Source organism: Nicotiana attenuata, chromosome 1 (genome assembly GCF_001879085.1).
Source record: "Nicotiana attenuata strain UT chromosome 1, NIATTr2, whole genome shotgun sequence".
NCBI lineage: Eukaryota > Viridiplantae > Streptophyta > Magnoliopsida > Solanales > Solanaceae > Nicotiana > Nicotiana attenuata.
In genome coordinates this window covers 64,306,982-64,325,990 of record NC_031989.1, presented here as the reverse complement: position 1 = coordinate 64,325,990, position 19,009 = coordinate 64,306,982, and the positions used below count along the sequence as shown (strand labels likewise).

Sequence of the window (19,009 nt, the reverse complement as noted above, 5' to 3'; positions counted from 1 at the left end):
CCAGCATAATATACTGGAGATTGGAGCACCTGTGTATGAACTTCCAGCATATTATGCTGGACCGGTATATTATGCTGGAACTCTAACAAGCAGAAAGTTCCAGCATAATATACTGGAGATTGGAGCACCTGTGTATGAACTTCTAGCATATTATGCTAGATCGGTATATTATGCTGGAACTCCAGTATATTATGATGGAGTATTTTTCGGATTTTGAAAAGTGTTATTGTTCAGAGTTTCTTTACATGAAAAGTGGCTATTTCGATTAGTTTTGAAACTGTGGCTATTTTTGAATGGCCACTTGTAAATATGACTATTTTTGAATATTCTCCCTTTATCATATTATCACGTTAATTTTAATCGTAGGGTGACTTTTTGTAACAGTTATTTTATTTATTATAAATAAAACATTTCTTCAGCAAAAAAAAAACGGAAAAGGGTTTAAAATGCCCATAAACTATTGGAAAAGGTTTAAAAATGACCTTCATCCACCCATTCGGCAAAAAATACCCATTCACCCATCTTTTTGGTTCACTTATGCCCTTTGACCGTTAGGTCAATGCTGAATTAAAAATAATTACAAAAAAAAATATTTTGCAAATTTTTATTTTTTTAAAACTAATGCACCAGTAGTCCACTAATTTAGTAAAGCCTTCTTCTTCTTTTTTTACAAAAAACAATTCAGTTTCAGTTTTTTAAAGCATTTTTTTGTAATTACTGAAAAAAATTTTAAAAACAGAAAAAAATTGTTTTTAATAAAATATTTCCGTTTCTTAAAAACTGAAAAAAATATTTTTGTTTTTGAAAAATATTTTTTTTCAGTTTTTTAAAGCATTTGTTCTTTGTAAAAACTGGAAAAATAAATTTGTAAAAACTGGATTTTTTTTTGTAAAAACTGAAAAAAAATATTTTCATTTTTTAACAAAATATTTTTGTTTTTTAAAAACTGAAATATTTTTAAAAAAATATTTTTCAAAAATGAAAATATTTGTTGAAAATATTTTTTTCAGTTTTTAAAAGACGAAAATATTTTTGTTAAAAACAATTTTTTTTTTCTGTTTTTACAAAAGAAAATTCCAATTTTTTCAAAATAATGCTTTAAAAAAACTGATTTTTTTTTTTTTTGTAAAAACTGAGTTGTCTTTTGTAAAAACTGAAAAAAGAAGAAGAAAACTTTACTAAATTAGTGGGACTACTGTGCATTAGTTTAAAAACACAAAAATATTTTGCAATTTTTTTTTAAAGTAATTATTTTTAATTCAGCATTGACCTAACGGTCAAAGGGCATAAGTGAAGCAAAAAAGTGGATGGAGAGGTATTTTTAGTCCAATAGGTGGATGAAGGGTATTTTTAAATATTTTTCAACAGTTTAGGGACATTTTGAACCCTTTTCCGGAAAAAAAAAAAAGAAAAAGAAAGAAGAAGAGGTAACTTTACTTTTATCACAACAAATTGCATTACATGAGATATTGTACATTTTGTGAAAAGATTGTACCTTGTTTAATATACTAAGTTGAAAAGATTGAACTATTTATGGGAATTAAGATTTAACACTGGATTCTGAATCTTTCCCAAAAGTAGGGGGAGATTCTGAAAGCATATAGACCATGAAAGTAGCCTTTATACTTAAACTCCTACAAATCCACCCCCTTATAAAAACAATTTAATTGGGTGAAATTCCTGTAATTTCATAAAACAATCTATAGAGGTCCAGCTACAAAATTAAAGAGAGAAGAGAACGTGGTCAAAATTTACAACTATGTGCAAACTAAATTTGATCTCAACGACTTTTATGCCCCCCATAAGTATAAGTTCTTGTACCAGAATCTTTATTAGCCAATGAAAATATTATACATGCCTATTATAAATAGTAGTTGCATATAGAATACAACTTTATTCTCAACAAACATGACAACTTTGAAAATCACCAAAAAGCATCACAAACATTTCAACAATCCATTCCCTGCCAACCCAAAGACTCTCCCATTGATATATGGAACTTTGATCTTGAATTTTCAGAAACTTCCTTGTTCACATCAGATCTACACCATTGGAAAAGATTTCCAGTTGAGTTGGTCTTCAAAAGATGGAGGATTTCTTTCAATCTCTCACAAGTCTGAGCCAGCAAGGTCCCTGTGGTCCACCATCCCTGGAGAAGCTTTCATTTCTGCAGCTATTGCTGAAACTGAAGTCGAAGAAAGCAGAGGTTCATTCCTGATCAAAGATAAACATGTTCATTTCGTATGTAATCACCAAACCATTGAAGAGATAAACATCATAAACCAATCTGATATCACTACGTCCTTACACGATCAAGATCAATTTTTGCCAAAGAATTCCCAGTTTCCTGTTTTGATGATCACAGGGAAAGTTTATGGTGTCAATAAAAGAAAGAAGAAGGTTAGATTTCCAAGACGAAAAGAGTTGATGGAATCTTCAGAGAAAGAAACTTCCACTTCTGCAAGATATTGGCTTCTGTTTGATCAGAAAAACTGTAATCAAGTTGGTTTCCAAGTGAGGATTGGAAAACCAGATTTACAACTTCCACAAAGAGTTTCTCCAAGAAGTTACAGAAGCTTTTCTCTAAAATTTGGTCGAATTCGGAGACGTAGAGCTGGGTGGTTTGGATTTCTGTCAAGAAAAAAAACTGTCGCTGAGGAGAACGTGGTGATGAAAACTGCCGGAGTCAGTGATTTCAATAGGATTTGTTTAACATATGCAAGTGAAAGAAATGAGAGATTCTTTGGTTTCGGCGAGCAATTTTCTCATTTAGACTTTAAAGGAAAGAGGGTCCCCATTTTTGTTCAAGAACAAGGGATTGGAAGAGGTGATCAACCTATTACCTTTGCAGCTAATTTAGTTAGTTACAGGTACATTTTTATTATTTTCTCATGGAGACTACATTAAACTTACCATTTATGTTGAAAATCTTTCTAACTCAACCCTTGTGTGAAAACTATGTCAATCATACGGTTTTTATCAAAAGACTCAAACGCGCACTACTGTCTAATGTAGGGCAGGGGGGGACTGGAGCACAACTTATGCTCCTTCACCATTCTACATGACATCAAAGATGAGGTCACTTTACTTGGAGGGTTATGACTATTCCGTGTTTGATCTAACAAGAGATGATAGAATTCAAATACAGGTAGGTGACTATTGACAATTCCTGTCTTCCTGCTTAATTATGATTTTGTTAATCCCAGAAATTTCCGAATAATGATAGTGTAAGTCAAGCTAAAGAGTTAAATCTTGAATCGCGCACTTTCAGAAATGTTAAACAGGCCAACACCAACTCAATACAACAGTATCTGCTGCATAAAACTTACCTGTATTTTTCCTTGATACACAAGACAATCTTATCTCGTACCATATCAAAAAGAACATTCAGGCGAGAAGAAATAATCCCAACACATGTAGTGGTAAAGCAGAGAATATGAAGGAAAGAATGTATAAATCTTTAAATGTACATTTTGTTCAAATTCTCATACTCACCTCAATATTTAAAATAACGTTGCAGTTACATGGGAACTCGTTTGGAGGTCGGATACTGCACGGCAACTCACCTTGTGAGCTCATTGAACATCTCACAGAAAGCATTGGAAGGCCCCCACCTCTTCCAGAGTGGATTATTTCTGGTGCAGTGGTGGGAATGCAAGGTGGCACGGACACTGTCCGCAGTATTTGGAATGAAATGCAAAGATATGATGTCCCAGTATCAGCATTCTGGTTGCAGGTATACCTTTTCCAATGAAGGAACTAAAAAGATTCTAGGCCTCATCCTTCTTATTTTCACATTTTATCACACAGAGAGAATACTCAAATTGATTCAGATGTGTAAGATCTTTTTTCATATACTCTTCGTTCAGGATTGGGTAGGGCAGAGAGAGACAATCATTGGGTCACAACTTTGGTGGAATTGGGAAGCAGATGAAACGAGATACTCAGGATGGCAGCAACTAATTCGAGACCTTAATATGAAACATATCAAAGTGATGACATATTGCAATCCTTGTCTGGCTCCGGTATTTAACCCATAACTTTACCATTTATTTTGTGGAACTGCTGGTGGACAACCTTTAAAAGTTTTGCTTCAAAATTGCAGATGGATAAAAAGCCAAATATAAGGAGACACCATTTTGAGGAGGCAAAGAAGTTGGATATCTTAGTGAAAGACAAGAATGGGGAACCGTATATGGTGCCCAATACAGCATTTGATGTAGGGATGCTGGATTTGACACATCCACATACCACGAATTGGTTTAAGCAGATTCTGCAAGAAATGGTAGATGATGGAGTAAGAGGATGGATGGCAGATTTCGGCGAAGGTCTTCCAGTGGATGCCTGCTTGTATTCAGGTACGAGAAGCACGTGAATAAAGCAACTTAAAAGAGGGTCAAATACTAGCACCCTAGTATATAAGTTTTCTTTCACCTTATTGCTGATTTAACCAAAGTTAACTCCAACATTTGTGTTTACTATTCAGGCGAAGATCCAATTGCAGCACATAATAGATATCCTGAATTATGGGCAAAACTCAACAGGGAATTCGTGGATGAATGGCGAAGCACACATGTAGGCCAAGAGAGAGAAGATCCAGAGGAGACTTTGGTTTTCTTCATGAGGGCTGGTTATAGGGATACTCCTAAGTGGGCAATGCTATTTTGGGAGGGAGACCAAATGGTGAGTTGGCAAAAAAATGATGGCATCAAGAGTGCAGTGGTTGGCTTGCTTAGCGGAGGACTTTCAGGATATGCTCTTAATCACAGTGATATTGGAGGCTATTGTGCTGTAAACTTACCATTTTTCAAGTATCACAGAAGTGAAGAGCTTCTCTTGCGATGGATGGAATTTTCCGCTTTCACCACCGTGTTCCGGACACATGAAGTAAGTTTATCATTTCATTCCCTGGAATCAAATTCCATGATTCTTTCTTCTTTCCACTCTCAATGCTGAAAGATTTGACGAGTTTTGCCATTTCTGAACATATTAATTCAGGGAAACAAGCCATCTTGCAACCACCAGTTCTACTCCAATAATAGAACACTGTCACATTTCGCACGTCTTGCAAAGATCTACAAAGCATGGAAGTTTTACAGGATTCAACTAGTTAAGGTAATATACGATCACAGTTTGGTTTTTCAAAATAAAAAATTTAAACCAAAAGATCTAAGAATTAGTACCTTGTTGAATTACACAGGAAGCCTGTCAGAAAGGGCTACCAATTTGTCGACATCTCTTCCTTCACTATCCAGAAGATGAACATGTACATAGCTTAACACATGAGCAGTTCCTAGTTGGCACAGAGATACTTGTGGTACCTGCGCTAGACAAAGGCAAAGAAAATGTTAAGGTCTATTTCCCGATAGGAGAAAGCTCTTCATGGAAGCATATTTGGACAGGAAAACTGTATTCAACACAAGGTTCCGACGCTTGGGTGGAAGCACCAATAGGATATCCTGCCATTTTTGTTAAAGTTGGTTCTCCTGTTGGAGAAACCTTTCTGGAAAAACTTAGCAAATACAATGTCTTATAATTCAACAGCCTAGAGATAGATGATGTAATTGGTTTTAGGGCACATAACCATGAAAGTAGCATTTAACATTCTTTCTATTCCATAAGTACATGGATGTTGGTGATAATACATGTGTAAAGTTGAAGAATTTATTTAGTAGAATCATTTGACTTTATACCAACGACTATCATCGCATTAAAATTTCACCAGAAGTTGAACAAATGGAAATTATTCGTAGAGTTTGTGACCACCCTTCTGCATGAGGGAATAAATACAGCAGTCTGTAGGGATAAGTAAATCCCTCAGATATTCCTGATTAGAGATTTAAATTTCTGCACCTTTAAGCGCCTGTAGACTATCATTTCATTAACATTTCACCAGAAGTTGAACAATAATCTTATATATGTGACATAGATGCGATTTATTAGTCAGATCTTCTGAATAGATACAACCAAGCGCCTCGTACCCAACGAAAGAAACTAGATTACCCTTGTCTGCGTGCATGGGCAAAATTTTTGTAACAATTGGTGAACTGTTAACAAAATTGTAAAAATGCTCAACTAGGTGCTGTTAGGAAGAGAATGTTGACATGCTTCAAAACTGTAATACACCAAAACCACATTCTTCAAGCTTAATTATCAGTTATTGATTTTGGCTAAGTGGAATGCATGAACCAGTAAGTACAATTTGATTTTAGCTGCTGCCAACCAACACAACCAAAGTCCCATTATTTCAAAAGGTTGCTATATATAGTTACAATTATTCCATATGTCACATGCTGCGTGTTGGAACTCTGACAGGAAAAAATTAACTTAAGTACTTGCCTTCAGAGAGTTAACATCCAAACCTGACTCTCTTAACCATCTAAGTCTTCTGAACAGAGTGTTCCAATTAAAAGTAGCAAAAAAAGCGAGCAAATAATCAGAGCTTCTAGCTTTCAGTTACATTCAAAGAATATATTCACTGATGCAAAACCTTATTTTGTTGTCAGCTGCTTAGGACACAATTACTGATATATTAAGTTCAAACTCATATGAGAGTTCCTTTGCCTCAATTGCCTGCTAGCTAAAACTCCAACAGAATCTAACTGAGTAGATTGAAAAGCCCCAACAATTAAGAGAAAAAGTAGAGCCAGAGCAGAACACACTGGAGCTTACATGTTTAAAGAGAAGTGCAGAAACGAACCTGTTTGCAATAAAAAGCAGAACCTGAGCTGCCGGCGTTCGACCGTTAATTTCGTGAATCGCCGGGTCTTTCCTGTTGATTTCGTTGCGATTTGATCGATTTGCCTGTTGGGCTCTTTGAGCACACCAATTTATGCGCTATTCACGCGAAGAGAATTTTAAAGGTTGCATGATATCAAGCAGCAATTGGAACAGAACTAACATAAACGGTTCTATTGAAGTGTTCGCAATAATTTGGCCGAGCTTGGGAACCTGTGTGTTTTTTTTTTTTTTTTAAAAACTTTTCATTCATTAACTAATTCTATTATATAATGCAAGAGTCCCATTGGGCTCATCCATAAGTATTGCCACCATATTGTTTACATTAGGAATGCAAGTTGTAAAAAGGTTCCCAAGTTCAACTAACTTACCAAATATAGTAGTAGATACAAGCCTAGATTTAGTAGAGCCAATCTTATCATCATGGACAATTTTCAAAAGTGCATTCGATGGTTGTTCCAAAAGAGAAAGGGGATTGTTGATTGCTTGCTTGGATCCTCGGTGGCCAAAAAGTGAGCAACTTTATTTCCCTCCATGAAGTTATGCCGCATCGGCGGATTCTCCAGTTTCTTCAGTAATGACCTGCACTCAGTAACCAAGTTAGAATATATTAAACAAATATCTTCATTAAGCAGGCGAATTATGTCTGTAGCATTCGTTTCAATTTCTAAATTCAACAGGTTTCTTTCGCAGGCTAGTTGTAGCCTAGTCTTGAGAGCTAGAAGCTCCCTATAAGCAGGGGTATAGGCAATAGTTAAGTTGTAATAACCCAAAATCCAGTCCCCATGATTATCTCTAAAGATTCCGTCGATGCCTCCTTTCTTATATTTACCTTTAAAGGCACCATCAATATTGAGTTTAAGGGAAAAAATTGTTGGCGGAAGCCATTTTGTAGAGATGGTTATATTAAGGGGGGTGTAGCTAGGGGAGTTTGTGCAGTATTTAAATTCTTCGCAGCGCATGATAACCATATTAAGAGATAGTTGGCTGCATAGATTGTTAAAAGAGTTGTTATTTCTATTGAGTCACACGTGCCAAATAGCGAATGGAAAGAATTCTTCCCATGAGATGCCCTAATGATCCAAAGCTATGTTAGAGTATTTTAATATGGTGAACCAATGGTCAGAGTTCTGGTGGAGGGGAAGAAAGTTTAGGTGCGCATTGCTCCAAAATTTTATGGCTATGGGCCATTCGAAGAAAACGTGGGTGATTGTCTCTTCTGCCCTTTTACATATAGAGCAAGTAATGTCAATGTTAAGACCAATTTGATGGAGATAATTTTTGTTCAGAAGCCAGTTATGGGAACATTTCCAGAGTAAGTATTTTATCTTGTGAAGCGTGTTATGCTTCCAGATCCAATGGAACTTATAGGTATTAGTAGGTGGCGCTGAGAGTAGCTTATAAATAGAGTTCGTGGAAAAGATACCATTTGAGGTGAGAGCCCAAGAAGGAATGTCTCTAGTGTTATTAATGGTGGCAAGATTAATGGAGAGGATCTTGTTCCTTATTTTAGTAGGTAGAATAAATGATAGTTTGGAAAGGTCCCAATTGTCAGAAGTCCACAGATCATTGACTTTGAGTGTTTGATCAGCTTGGTTCATTGGCCCTTGAATGAGGGCATTCAAGGGTGGGATACCCAGAATCCATGCGGAGAACCAGCAACTAATGTTTCCTGGCCCAATTATCCATTGAAGACCCTGCTTACAGATTTTCCAACCTGTTAGGATGTTATTCCAAATAAAAGAGTGGGAGTTGGGGTTTCTCTTATGGCTGTATTTATTAATAAGTGTTTTGGCCCATATAGAACTAGGATTGGTGAAGAGTCTCCAAGAGAGACTGGCCAGAGATGCTAAGTTTTTTTCAGCTGCTTTTCTGATTCCCAGGCCCCCGCATGTTTTGGCTGAGTGATAGTGGACCATTTGATGTAGTGAATTTTCTTTTTCAGAGTGGTAGAGCCCCAGATAAAATCTCTTTGTATTTTATCAATTTGCTTGAGTGTGGAGGAGGGGAGTAGGAGATATTGCATAGCATGGTTTGGGATGGCATTGAGAGTTGATTTGGCAAGTGTTGTTCTTCCTGCAATCGAAAGAAAATTTATTTTTCAACTGGCAAGCTTAGTGTTCATGTTGTCGATGATGTAACGTACATCGGAGGCCCTAGGCTTACCAGTGAGAATAGGGAATCTCAAATATTTACTAAAATTTTCACTTATTCTAATGTTAAGAATAATGGCGAGGTGAGTTTTGGTTTGAGTATCACAGTTTCGCGAGAAGATGATTTTTGATTTAATATTATTGATTTTTTGCCTAGAGAGCTGAGAGAAGAATTGAAGGCTACGCTTAATTGTGTGGATTGATTTTAAGTTGGCATTGGCTGAGAGAGTTAAGTCATCCGCATAGAATAGATGTGGAAGAGATGGGCCAGTGGGATTATGTTTTATAGGGTCCCAGAGTCCAATGTTAACTTGATAATTTATATAATTGGACATTAATTCCATGCAGAGTATAAAAAGATACAGAGATATTGGGTCGCATTGTTGTATACCTCTTGATGGATGGAAAAAATCTATTTTGGAGCCATTGCCTAGGATAGCAATTCTAGATGTACTGATGCAACTCATAATGAGCTTTGTGATACGCGGTGGAAATTTAAAGAAGAGTAAGGCGCGGTAAATGAAAGACCATTCAAGTCTATCGAAAGCTTTTTCAAGATCAATTTTTAGAAGGACCATCCCCTAGCGACCTTTAATTTTTTGGAAATGGTGAATCATTTCTTGAATAATAATGGCATTATCACTAGTTCTTCTTCCTTTGGGGAAGCTAGTTTGATAAGGGCCAATAAGTTTGTTAAGGTAGGGCTTGATTCTATTCACAATAATTTTCGTACTAACCTTATAAATAGTGTTGCAGAGTCCTATGGGACGAAAATTATTGAGGTTATTCGCATTATGAAATTTTGGGATATGGCATATATAGGTAGAGTTAAGGGCTTCAGGGATTGAGAGATTATTGAAAATATTATGGCAAAAAGTTAAGACTGAATACCTAACTATATGCTAATATCTTTGGTAAAAAAGGGGTGGATATCATGCGGGCCGGGTGCCTTAAAGGGTTTGAAGAAGAATATAACACGAGAAACTTCAAAATCTTTTAGAGGACAGTCCAGTGGGGAGAGATCTAAGCTTTCAAAGCTAGTTTGAGAATTACATATGTTTTGCAGGGGTGTTTCTATATGGTCAGTTTGAAAAGCTTTTTGGAAATGTTGAGATGTGTGACTAAGAATTTGCGCCGGGTCATTAATCCAATTACCCTCACTATCCTTGAAGAAGGAGATATTATTTCTTCTTTTGCGGTTAACTACACTTAAGTGGAAGAATTTTGTATTTGCGTCCCCATCGATGAGCCAGTTTAAACGACAACGGATTTTTCAATAATCTTCCTCTATTTTCAGAATGTTGTTGTAATCGGATATAAGGTCATTTTCCAGAAGCTGAAGGAATTTTCTAGTGGGGTACTTTGGGGAGGATTGGATTCCTTGGAGTCTCGCAAGGATTCTATTTTTTTTATTTGTGTTGCCAAAGGTGCCTTTGCCCATTGCATAATCCTATGTTGCAAATAATCTGTGGCTTCAAGGAGATGTCTATCTTGCCAAGAGTCTTTGACAATGGTGTCAAAATCCGAGTGATAGCACCAAAAGGTTTCGAGCCTAAAGAGTTTTCTGCTAAAGGGAGAGGCAGACCTTTGAAATTGGAGAAGAATAGGGGCATGATCTTAGTGAGTTCGGGGTAGGTGGGTGATAGAAACATTAGGATATTGGTTGATCCACATGGTGTTGGCAAGACATTTGTTTAAACGTTCTAAAATTAGACCACCCGAGTTTATTCTACGGTTAGTCCAAGTGTATTTTGCACCTTTAAAGCCTAGGTCTATTAATTTGCAATAGTTCACACATGACCAAAAACGAGAAGAGAGTTGAGTATTAATAGGTCTACCCCCCCCCCTCCCCATTTTTCATTTTGGGATAGGATTTCATTGAAATCCCCTCCTACTAGCCACGGCCCTTGATAAGTATCCGCTATGGTGCAAAGGCTATTCCAAAGATTACTACGCATATTAAGAGAGGTACTAGCATACAAGATACTAATAAGACTAGGGGGTTGGATAGGAGATACCTGGAGCATTGCATGGATTTCTTGGTGGGATTTGCTTACGAGATTTAGTGTAACTAGGTTTCCATACCAAAGCAGTACTATCCCTCCAGCATGACCTTCGGCTGGAACCTTCAGCAATTTAGAAAAATGAAACTCATCACGGAGAGGTGTATGGTCAGACATTTTGGTTTCCAACAATGCAACCATGGCAGGGTTATGAGTGTTAAGCAATTCCCTAAAATTTCTTTTTAACTCATGATTGTTCGCCCTGCAGATATTCCAGACAATAAGACTCATTGAACTATTCATTTGGAGATGGTTTGAGTTGAGATTATTGTTCCCTGGCCCCTCGTGTAGGAGATGAGTGAATTGCCTCAGAGATGGGCTCAATACTACTGCAAAGTTCCCTGTTGCTTGTAGGATCGGAGGGCGGATGTCGATGGAGTAATTGTAAAGTACTACTGGACACCTGAGTATGTATTTCCTGTCCTCCATCTCTTGGAATAGCATGAGAGATGCTTCTCTGATGCTTAATGTAATGTCTAGTACTAGTTTAGACTCTTCTTTAGACTTTTACCAATGTAAGGCATGATAATCCCAATGAGACATGTAGGATGTGTAATGTTGTTATCTAGAAATGGATAAAAGTATCCCGACTTACCCAAAAAAAGCTTGAAAACTTCCAATAATACACCAGAATATGCTTTACTTGCGTCCCCATCTACTTCTATGCGCTATTAGATGGCACGCTTATAGGAATCAAATGTCAACAATTATTTACTCAATGTGTGCGATTGTAGTATGATTATTAGATAGCATGCCTATAAGATCATATGCTAATATTAATTTAGATACCATGCCTATAGGACCTTAATTGATTAACTAATCGACTGTTTATGTTGTTCTTATTACAATGCCTGCCCAGATAGCATGGCTATAGGAAAAAACATGATAAAATTGCGTTCAAACATCAATTATTAGAGAACCTTCCTATAAGACACTGTTATTCGCTTAGAAAGCATGCCAATAGGATCAAATATGGGTAATTCTGAGTTTTCAAACGGTTTCACTGCCACATTGCGCAAATCACTTAAAGATCATGTCTATAAGATTTATAATACCTGTAATATGTGCATTCGATAGTCTGAAACATCAACACTGCTTGTAGGATGTTTTAAATTGTAATCACATAGAAGCCATGTCTATAGGACTTAATGACTTTAATATGCCTTGATTCTGAAACTGCGTACTGCCTAATACGAAAGTTGCCCGCGTGCTTTTGTTGCTTAAGTCTGGAGGCTAACTTGAGCCATTTATTGTCTTTATATGTAGTCCTACAAGTTTTAAATGTGTGCCTAGTTTTATCATTTTGAGCACCCTAAGTAAAGTCTAGAACCACCCAAATGTAGGTATAAAGCCTCCTGAACCATAGGCATGGGACGGGTAGTGCACGCATAAGACACGCTTTAGAATTGAACTGGAGAATTTTAGGTAAAATAACTTTAACATAGTAATTGGGTAGCAGGAGATGATAGTCTATGCCCGCTGAATAATATGAGCAACCCCTACCCTAAGGGAGTTGCAAAGTATTATTTATGTAGCACGGGGTGATCCTTTAGGCTAAAAAACTTAGGACCCCCTCCTTTATATATTTATTGTTAGCGCCTTTATGAACTTAGAATAATTAGGTTGTATCTTGTAACCTCTAAAGACTTGCATTGATCATTTATAGCTTAATTCCCTACATGTGCGATTTTTCTTTACACTTGTTTCACAACGTAGTTGAACCTTTAATTCCTTGTCTTCCTTAACTTACATAATCACATAGGACAATTATAATTCGATAATCTCACATAGCATTAATTTTGTCCGGGACCCAAAGTTATGAACCTCGAAGAGTGCCTAACACCTTCTCTTCGAGGTAATTTGAGCTCTTACCCAATCTTTGGTAACACAGACTAGTTAAAATAGAGTTATTTACAAATAGGTTCCCTAATGCACCTCAAAATTATTTGGTGGCCACTCTTCTCTTTTAATACTCATTTAAAAGAGTTGTTCCACATCGAAACCCGCGTTCGCAAGAAAAAAGGGTGCGACACTGAGCAAAGTGTGCAACCTGAGATCTCGGAATAACCGGAGTACCACTAGAAGCTGGAAGAGCTGAGTGAACTAGGCGGCTCACGTAGCCTCTGCCGTGACAAGTTGTAGTCGCAGTGTGGCCACCACTAAATCCTTTAGTACCTCAAGGCCTCTTGGCCTCCCCGTCCTCTCCCTCTCTCTCTCGGCCCTACATACCCTCCAACCTCCGTGCAATCTCTACCATCTGCTAATATGGGGTATTTGTCTCCAACTCTCGAGTCATGCTGAATCTAATACCACAGTTGAGCCCTTAGATGAATCGATGGACTCACTCTCTGATTGTAGAAACCAAGGCAGGTGCATGTCTGGACAAATTATTGAATCGGACAGCATACTCTGACACTGTCATAGTACCCTGGCGCAGTTTCTCAAGCTCCGTGCGCCATGCATCCCTAGGGGTCTGAGGAACTCTCTCTCTCTCTCTCTCTCTCTCTCTCTCTTAAGAACAACTCTAAAAATTGAGTCCATGTAAGTGAAGCTGCATCGGCTGGGCTACCCTTTTCGTACACCCACCACCACTAATATGCCACTCCCGATAGTTAGAAAGTGGTGAAAGCAACCCCGCTCGTCTCCACAATACCCGTGTTGCGGAGAATATGGTGGAACTCCTCTAGAAAACCATGTGTATCCTCTGAAGCCAACCCACTGAAAGTAGGAGGGTGATACTTCTTGAACTTCTCAAGTCTAAGCTGCTTCTCCTCAGATAACGTTGCCCTAACTGCGGGCTTAACTGAAACAACTGGTTATACTGGTATACCATCTAGGACTTGATAAACATAGACCCACTGCTCAAGAGTACGGGTCGCGGGAGTCTCAGCTCCTCCCCGAGCCTGAGATGTGGCTGGTGCAAGTGGAATCAACCTCGCTTGAGCTAGAGTACCAAAAATGCTCAAGAACTTTGCGAGGGTCTCCTGAAGTGCAGGGGTGGCAACAGGCGCCTCAGGTGCCTGTCCCCCAATACGAGCTACCGGTGGCTCCTCTATCGCAGCTCGGGCAGGTGCTCTAGATACACTAAGTGCCCCTACTCGGCCTCTGCCCCGGCCCCTGCCTCTTGCAGCTCTAGCAGGGGCCGCGGATGTTTGATCATCGGATCCAGCAGTGTGTGTCCTCACTATCCGTGAGAGAATAGAAAGTTAAGATTAAGATTTCAAAGTCAACAATCTCGCACGATAAGGAATCAAAGAAGTGAAGTTTCCCTAACAGTTCCGTAGCTTCTCGAAGATAAGCACAAACGTCTCCGTTTCGATCCGCAAGACTCTACTAAACCTGCTTATGACTCATAACATTTATGAACTTAGAGTTCTGATACCAACTTGTCATGACCCTAATTTTTCTCCGTAGGATGTCGTGATGGCACCTAGTCTCTACGAGTAGGTAAGCCTAACATTTAATAATAACTTGACAGAAATAATTAACATAAATATTAAAGCATATCTGATGAACTGATATAATCTTCTGAAATAGAATCTCAACAACACACTCCCCAAAACCAGTGGAACTGAGTCATAAGCTCTACTGAGTAATTCTAGAATTTCTACTACATCACTGCCTGAATGAAAATACAACAGGAAGTAAAGATAAGGGAAGGTGACTCCGAGGCTTGTGGACGCCGAGCATGTATGCCTTGAAGTCTCCGGAAAGGAGCTAACAGTCGAGCACTAACGTCCGACATGAGCAGACGTACCTAGATCTGCACAGAGAGATGTGCAGAAGTATAGTATGAGTACACCACAGCGGTACCCAGTAAGTATCAAGCCTAACCTCGGTTGAGTAGTGACGACGCAAGGTCAAGACACCTACTAGGATATAAAAATAGAATGAAAACGTAATAACAAAAAGTAACGGGAATCGGAGAAATAAGTAATATGAAGCAAGCTAATAGCATATACAAATGAAAAGATTGTGAGCATAGAGATAACATAAGGGAAGCAATTGAAAAGAACCACAACGTTCATATACGGACAATAATTGATGGAACAAGGGAGAACAAAACAACAAGAAGTGTTCCCACCAATTAACTCTTTGCAACATGAGATAAAAAACAAGAATCACAACGAGGTACCGCCTCTTGCACAGTAAGAATCACAACCCAGGTACCGGCTCGTATATGACAAGAATTACGACCGAGGTACCGCCTCGTATTCACATTTCTCAATTTCAATCACAATCTTTTCTTATACCACCGCGTGAGCCTTACATTTAAATAGTTTTAAAAATATTTTTCTCGAAATAACTACACGCACTTTAGCCCAGCTTATGACGCCGCGTGGCTTTACGTAATTCCCTTACAAGATACACGCACATAAGTCTCACCTTATGTCATCGCATGCACATTAACCCCTATTCTTATACCGCCATATGCGCGTCAATATCACCTCAAAGAAATAACTCGCACCACAAGTGCCCATAGTTACAACTTACCAAAAATCAACTATATTAATGTTTCCAAAACAATATCCTATGTCTCCATAACAACATATACAAGAATATGAACAATAACAATGAATGTAAATTCTCAACAAGAACGATGTCTCAACAATTAACACTTCGCCTCAACGTGATAACGGTTTTCACAACTTCAATAACAATAACTCAACAATGAGAAAGATAATGTGTAACCACGATACTAAATAAGAACAACTCACAATAAAAGGGATAACATATACCGATGACTCCAAATAGGATAATCAACTATGAAAGAGATAACATATAACAATGACTTCAAGTAATGATAATCAACAATGACATTTAAGGCTCAAATCTAACCAAAATCAACTTAATATTATCAAACAATGTAAGGGAAATCAATTACAATAGATAAAGTTATGATCTTTATACTTTTTCCAAAAGTCAACAAAAATCAACCTGGGACCCGCCCGGTCAAAACCCGAGTCCAATGGTAGATTCTGACTATGTTACGCCCCGCAATATTACGTCAATGTTACGTCCCGCAGTATTATATTACGATGATGTTACGTTCTGCAGTATTATATTACGATGATGTTACGCTCCGCAGTAATATATTACGATGATGTTACGCCTTGCAGTATTATATTACGACATGTTACGCCCTGTAGTAATGTACGTTGAATTTGTCGTAAGATAATTGACATCAATTCAAGGACAAGATTATTTGAAGATTATAAGTATTATGCTATTTCAAACAAGTGGCAAGTAAATTCGTGAAGGTGAGAGGGGAAGCAAGTCAAAGAAAATAAATTTTCGTCCAAGTTTGGCATGTTGGGATAAGATACGGCCGAGTATTAATACCCGATATTTATGGACTAGTACCATACAAGGTACTACATGACCATGATAGTAAGGTATATAAGGTATGTGAAAAGTGAGTAGTATTTTAAGTAATTTGAGGTAATTCTTAGGTATGTGGATAATTGATTAATTATTGGTTAATAGGAGATTAGCAAATTAATTAAGGAATTAATTAATACATTGATTGGATAAGATTGACCACCCCAAACGTGGCAGCCCACAAAGTCATAAGATATGACTATTAAATCAATATTCAAGGTGTCATTTTAAGGGAGTTCGGTGGCCAACTAAGCCACATAGTAGGGCCCACTCCCAAAGACTAAGAAAACCTTTCAAATTCAATCTTTGAATCACAAAAATGAAGATGAAGCTTCAGCAACTCATTCAAAATTCTATCAACTTGACTTTGCTACAAAAGATCATACGAGACTACTGATGTTATAGCAACGGGGTTTTGTGATTCGAAGGGAGTACGGTGCAATCTTTCTCAAAGAATATCATACGGATTCTTTCCTACATCGATCCTCCGTCACGCATTATCGCAATCAACGGTGTTAAAGGGATTGTCAAGAAAATCGGTTCAGGTATGTTAAGGCTATCCTTTCTTTCTTTTGGCACGATCTATACGACACAAACAAAACGTGAAATGCACAATTTCCATACATGACTCTATTCATAGAAATATCAGAGATACTTATGTTCTTTATTCCCCATGTGTCATATTATTCTATCATCTGTGCATGGGTCTTAGAAAAATACGCAAGTTGAAAAAAGAAAAAGGTTTACTTCATGATATTATTCAAAGGCATAATGGTCTTATGACACTCCAAGAGATTTATTAACGCACTTTTCATGCATTACATTCATGTACATTGACCCATGACCAGATGGCATTATATACACGTATATATATATGTATATGGGATATGGGAAAGGTTGTGGCGTTATATACGCACCACCACCTGATCAGCTGGTATACGTTGATGATTTTGCCCACAGTGGCCAAGATGATATGATGGGATGCCCTTAGAGGCCGATGATGTTATGAAACATATCTATGCATGACATGACATTCATATGCATATGCATGATACTATAATTATTTTATGATTTACAAAGTTATTCAGACTTACAGGTGGAGTCATTTACTCTATATTTCCTCCATGTCTGTTATGTACTTATTTATGTGTCTTACATACTCAGTGCATTATTCGTACTGACGTCCCTTTTTGCCTGGGGACGCTGCGTTTCATGCCCGCAGGTCCCGATAGACAGGTCGAGAGCCCTCCAAGTAGGCTATCAGCTCAGCAAAAGATGTTGGTGCACTCCATTTGCTTCGGAGTTGCTTGTTTGGTCAGTATGGTTTAGATGTGTATTGTTTGATATGGCAGGACTCTGTCCCGACCTTTACGAAAATGATATATTCTTAGAGGCTTGTAGGCAGATGTCATGTACGTAAAAGATTGTATGGCCTTGTTGGCCTATGTTCAGTACACGAGTGATTATTTTGGTCTTATAGGCCTATACTTCATATGTATAAGTTTGTGTTCCCTCATGCTTTACTCCGGTTCATTTACCTATGATGGAATAATACGAAAGTTATGTTACGTTGGTACTCGGTTGAGTAAGGTACCAGGTGCCTGTCGCGATCCATCGGTTCAGGTCGTGACAGACTACTCATGATCCCACAAGTTCATACGTGTGATTAGTTTCAAAATCCGAATCCAAATCGACTCTCAAAAGTCAAATTCTTATTTTTTAAAAATTTGATAAAGTTTCACAAATTTTCACTTTGATTTACATGATTTTGATGTTAAAATCTAAGATATTTTGATGGAATATAGTTGAAAATAGACTAGACTCACTTACTCAAGGTTTGTAGATGAAAGTACCCTCTCCAAATCCCCTCCTACCGAGTCTAGGATTCTAAAATGAGAGAATGTATTGAAAAATCCTATCTCCCAACCCTTTGTACCGACTGCAGTTGTCGCATTTGCGACACAGAGATCGCATTTGCAAACCCTCGCAATTGCATACCAAGGATCGCATTTGTGAACCCTGACAGCCTCAATGATTATCGCAATTGTGACAGAGGCATTGCAATTGCGAAGCTGGACATAACGCAAAAGTGAACAAATGTTCGCAAATGCGAACCAAGTCAAAAACCTGCTGACTTCGTAAATACAAAGGGGAAGTCACAATTACGACATCTGAGCCCCCACTGTCACCTTTGTAATTGCGAGGCCGGTGCTCGCAATTGCTATAACTGAGCACCAGCAACACCAACAATTCATTTTTAGTTCAAAACTTTCCGAAGTATGTCCGAAACTCATTCGAGCCCTCGGGGCTCTAAACCAAACATCCAAACAAGTCTAAAAACATCATACAAACTCGCTCGCACGATCAAAATACAAAAATAACATCTAAAATTACGAATCAAACACTAAAACACATGAATTTTAAAGTAAAGTTCAAGAATCTCTAGAATTCCAACTAAATGTCCGAATCCTGTCTAATCAACTTCAAATGATACTAATTTTGCAGACAAGTTCTAAATACCATAACGGACCTATTCCAAGTTCCAAAATCAAATTCCAAGCTCGATAGCTAAAAGTCAACCTACGGCCAAATATTTCAAATTTCAAATTGTCAAATTTCGAGAAAACAACATAAATCAATTTACAGACTTTCGAATTTAATTTTGGGCATACG

The 19,009-nt window shown here is 37.8% G+C and overlaps 1 protein-coding gene and 1 long non-coding RNA gene across 2 annotated transcripts; one reads left to right on the top strand and one right to left on the bottom strand.

The window, feature by feature from the left end:
- LOC109227727 (sulfoquinovosidase-like) lies at nt 1,754–5,690 on the top strand. The gene is made up of 8 exons (XM_019392928.1): nt 1,754–2,870; nt 3,016–3,148; nt 3,521–3,736; nt 3,870–4,025; nt 4,106–4,358; nt 4,487–4,887; nt 4,999–5,115; nt 5,201–5,690. Exons 1-8 carry the CDS (start codon nt 1,909–1,911, stop codon nt 5,534–5,536), a joined length of 2,574 nt encoding a protein of 857 aa, XP_019248473.1. The 5' UTR covers nt 1,754–1,908; the 3' UTR covers nt 5,537–5,690.
- On the bottom strand, nt 4,985–6,952 carry LOC109227734. Its single transcript, XR_002068312.1, has 3 exons — nt 6,701–6,952; nt 5,184–5,321; nt 4,985–5,075 (listed from the first exon to the last, which is right to left on the bottom strand). It is a non-coding gene; the product is annotated as an uncharacterized LOC109227734 (long non-coding RNA).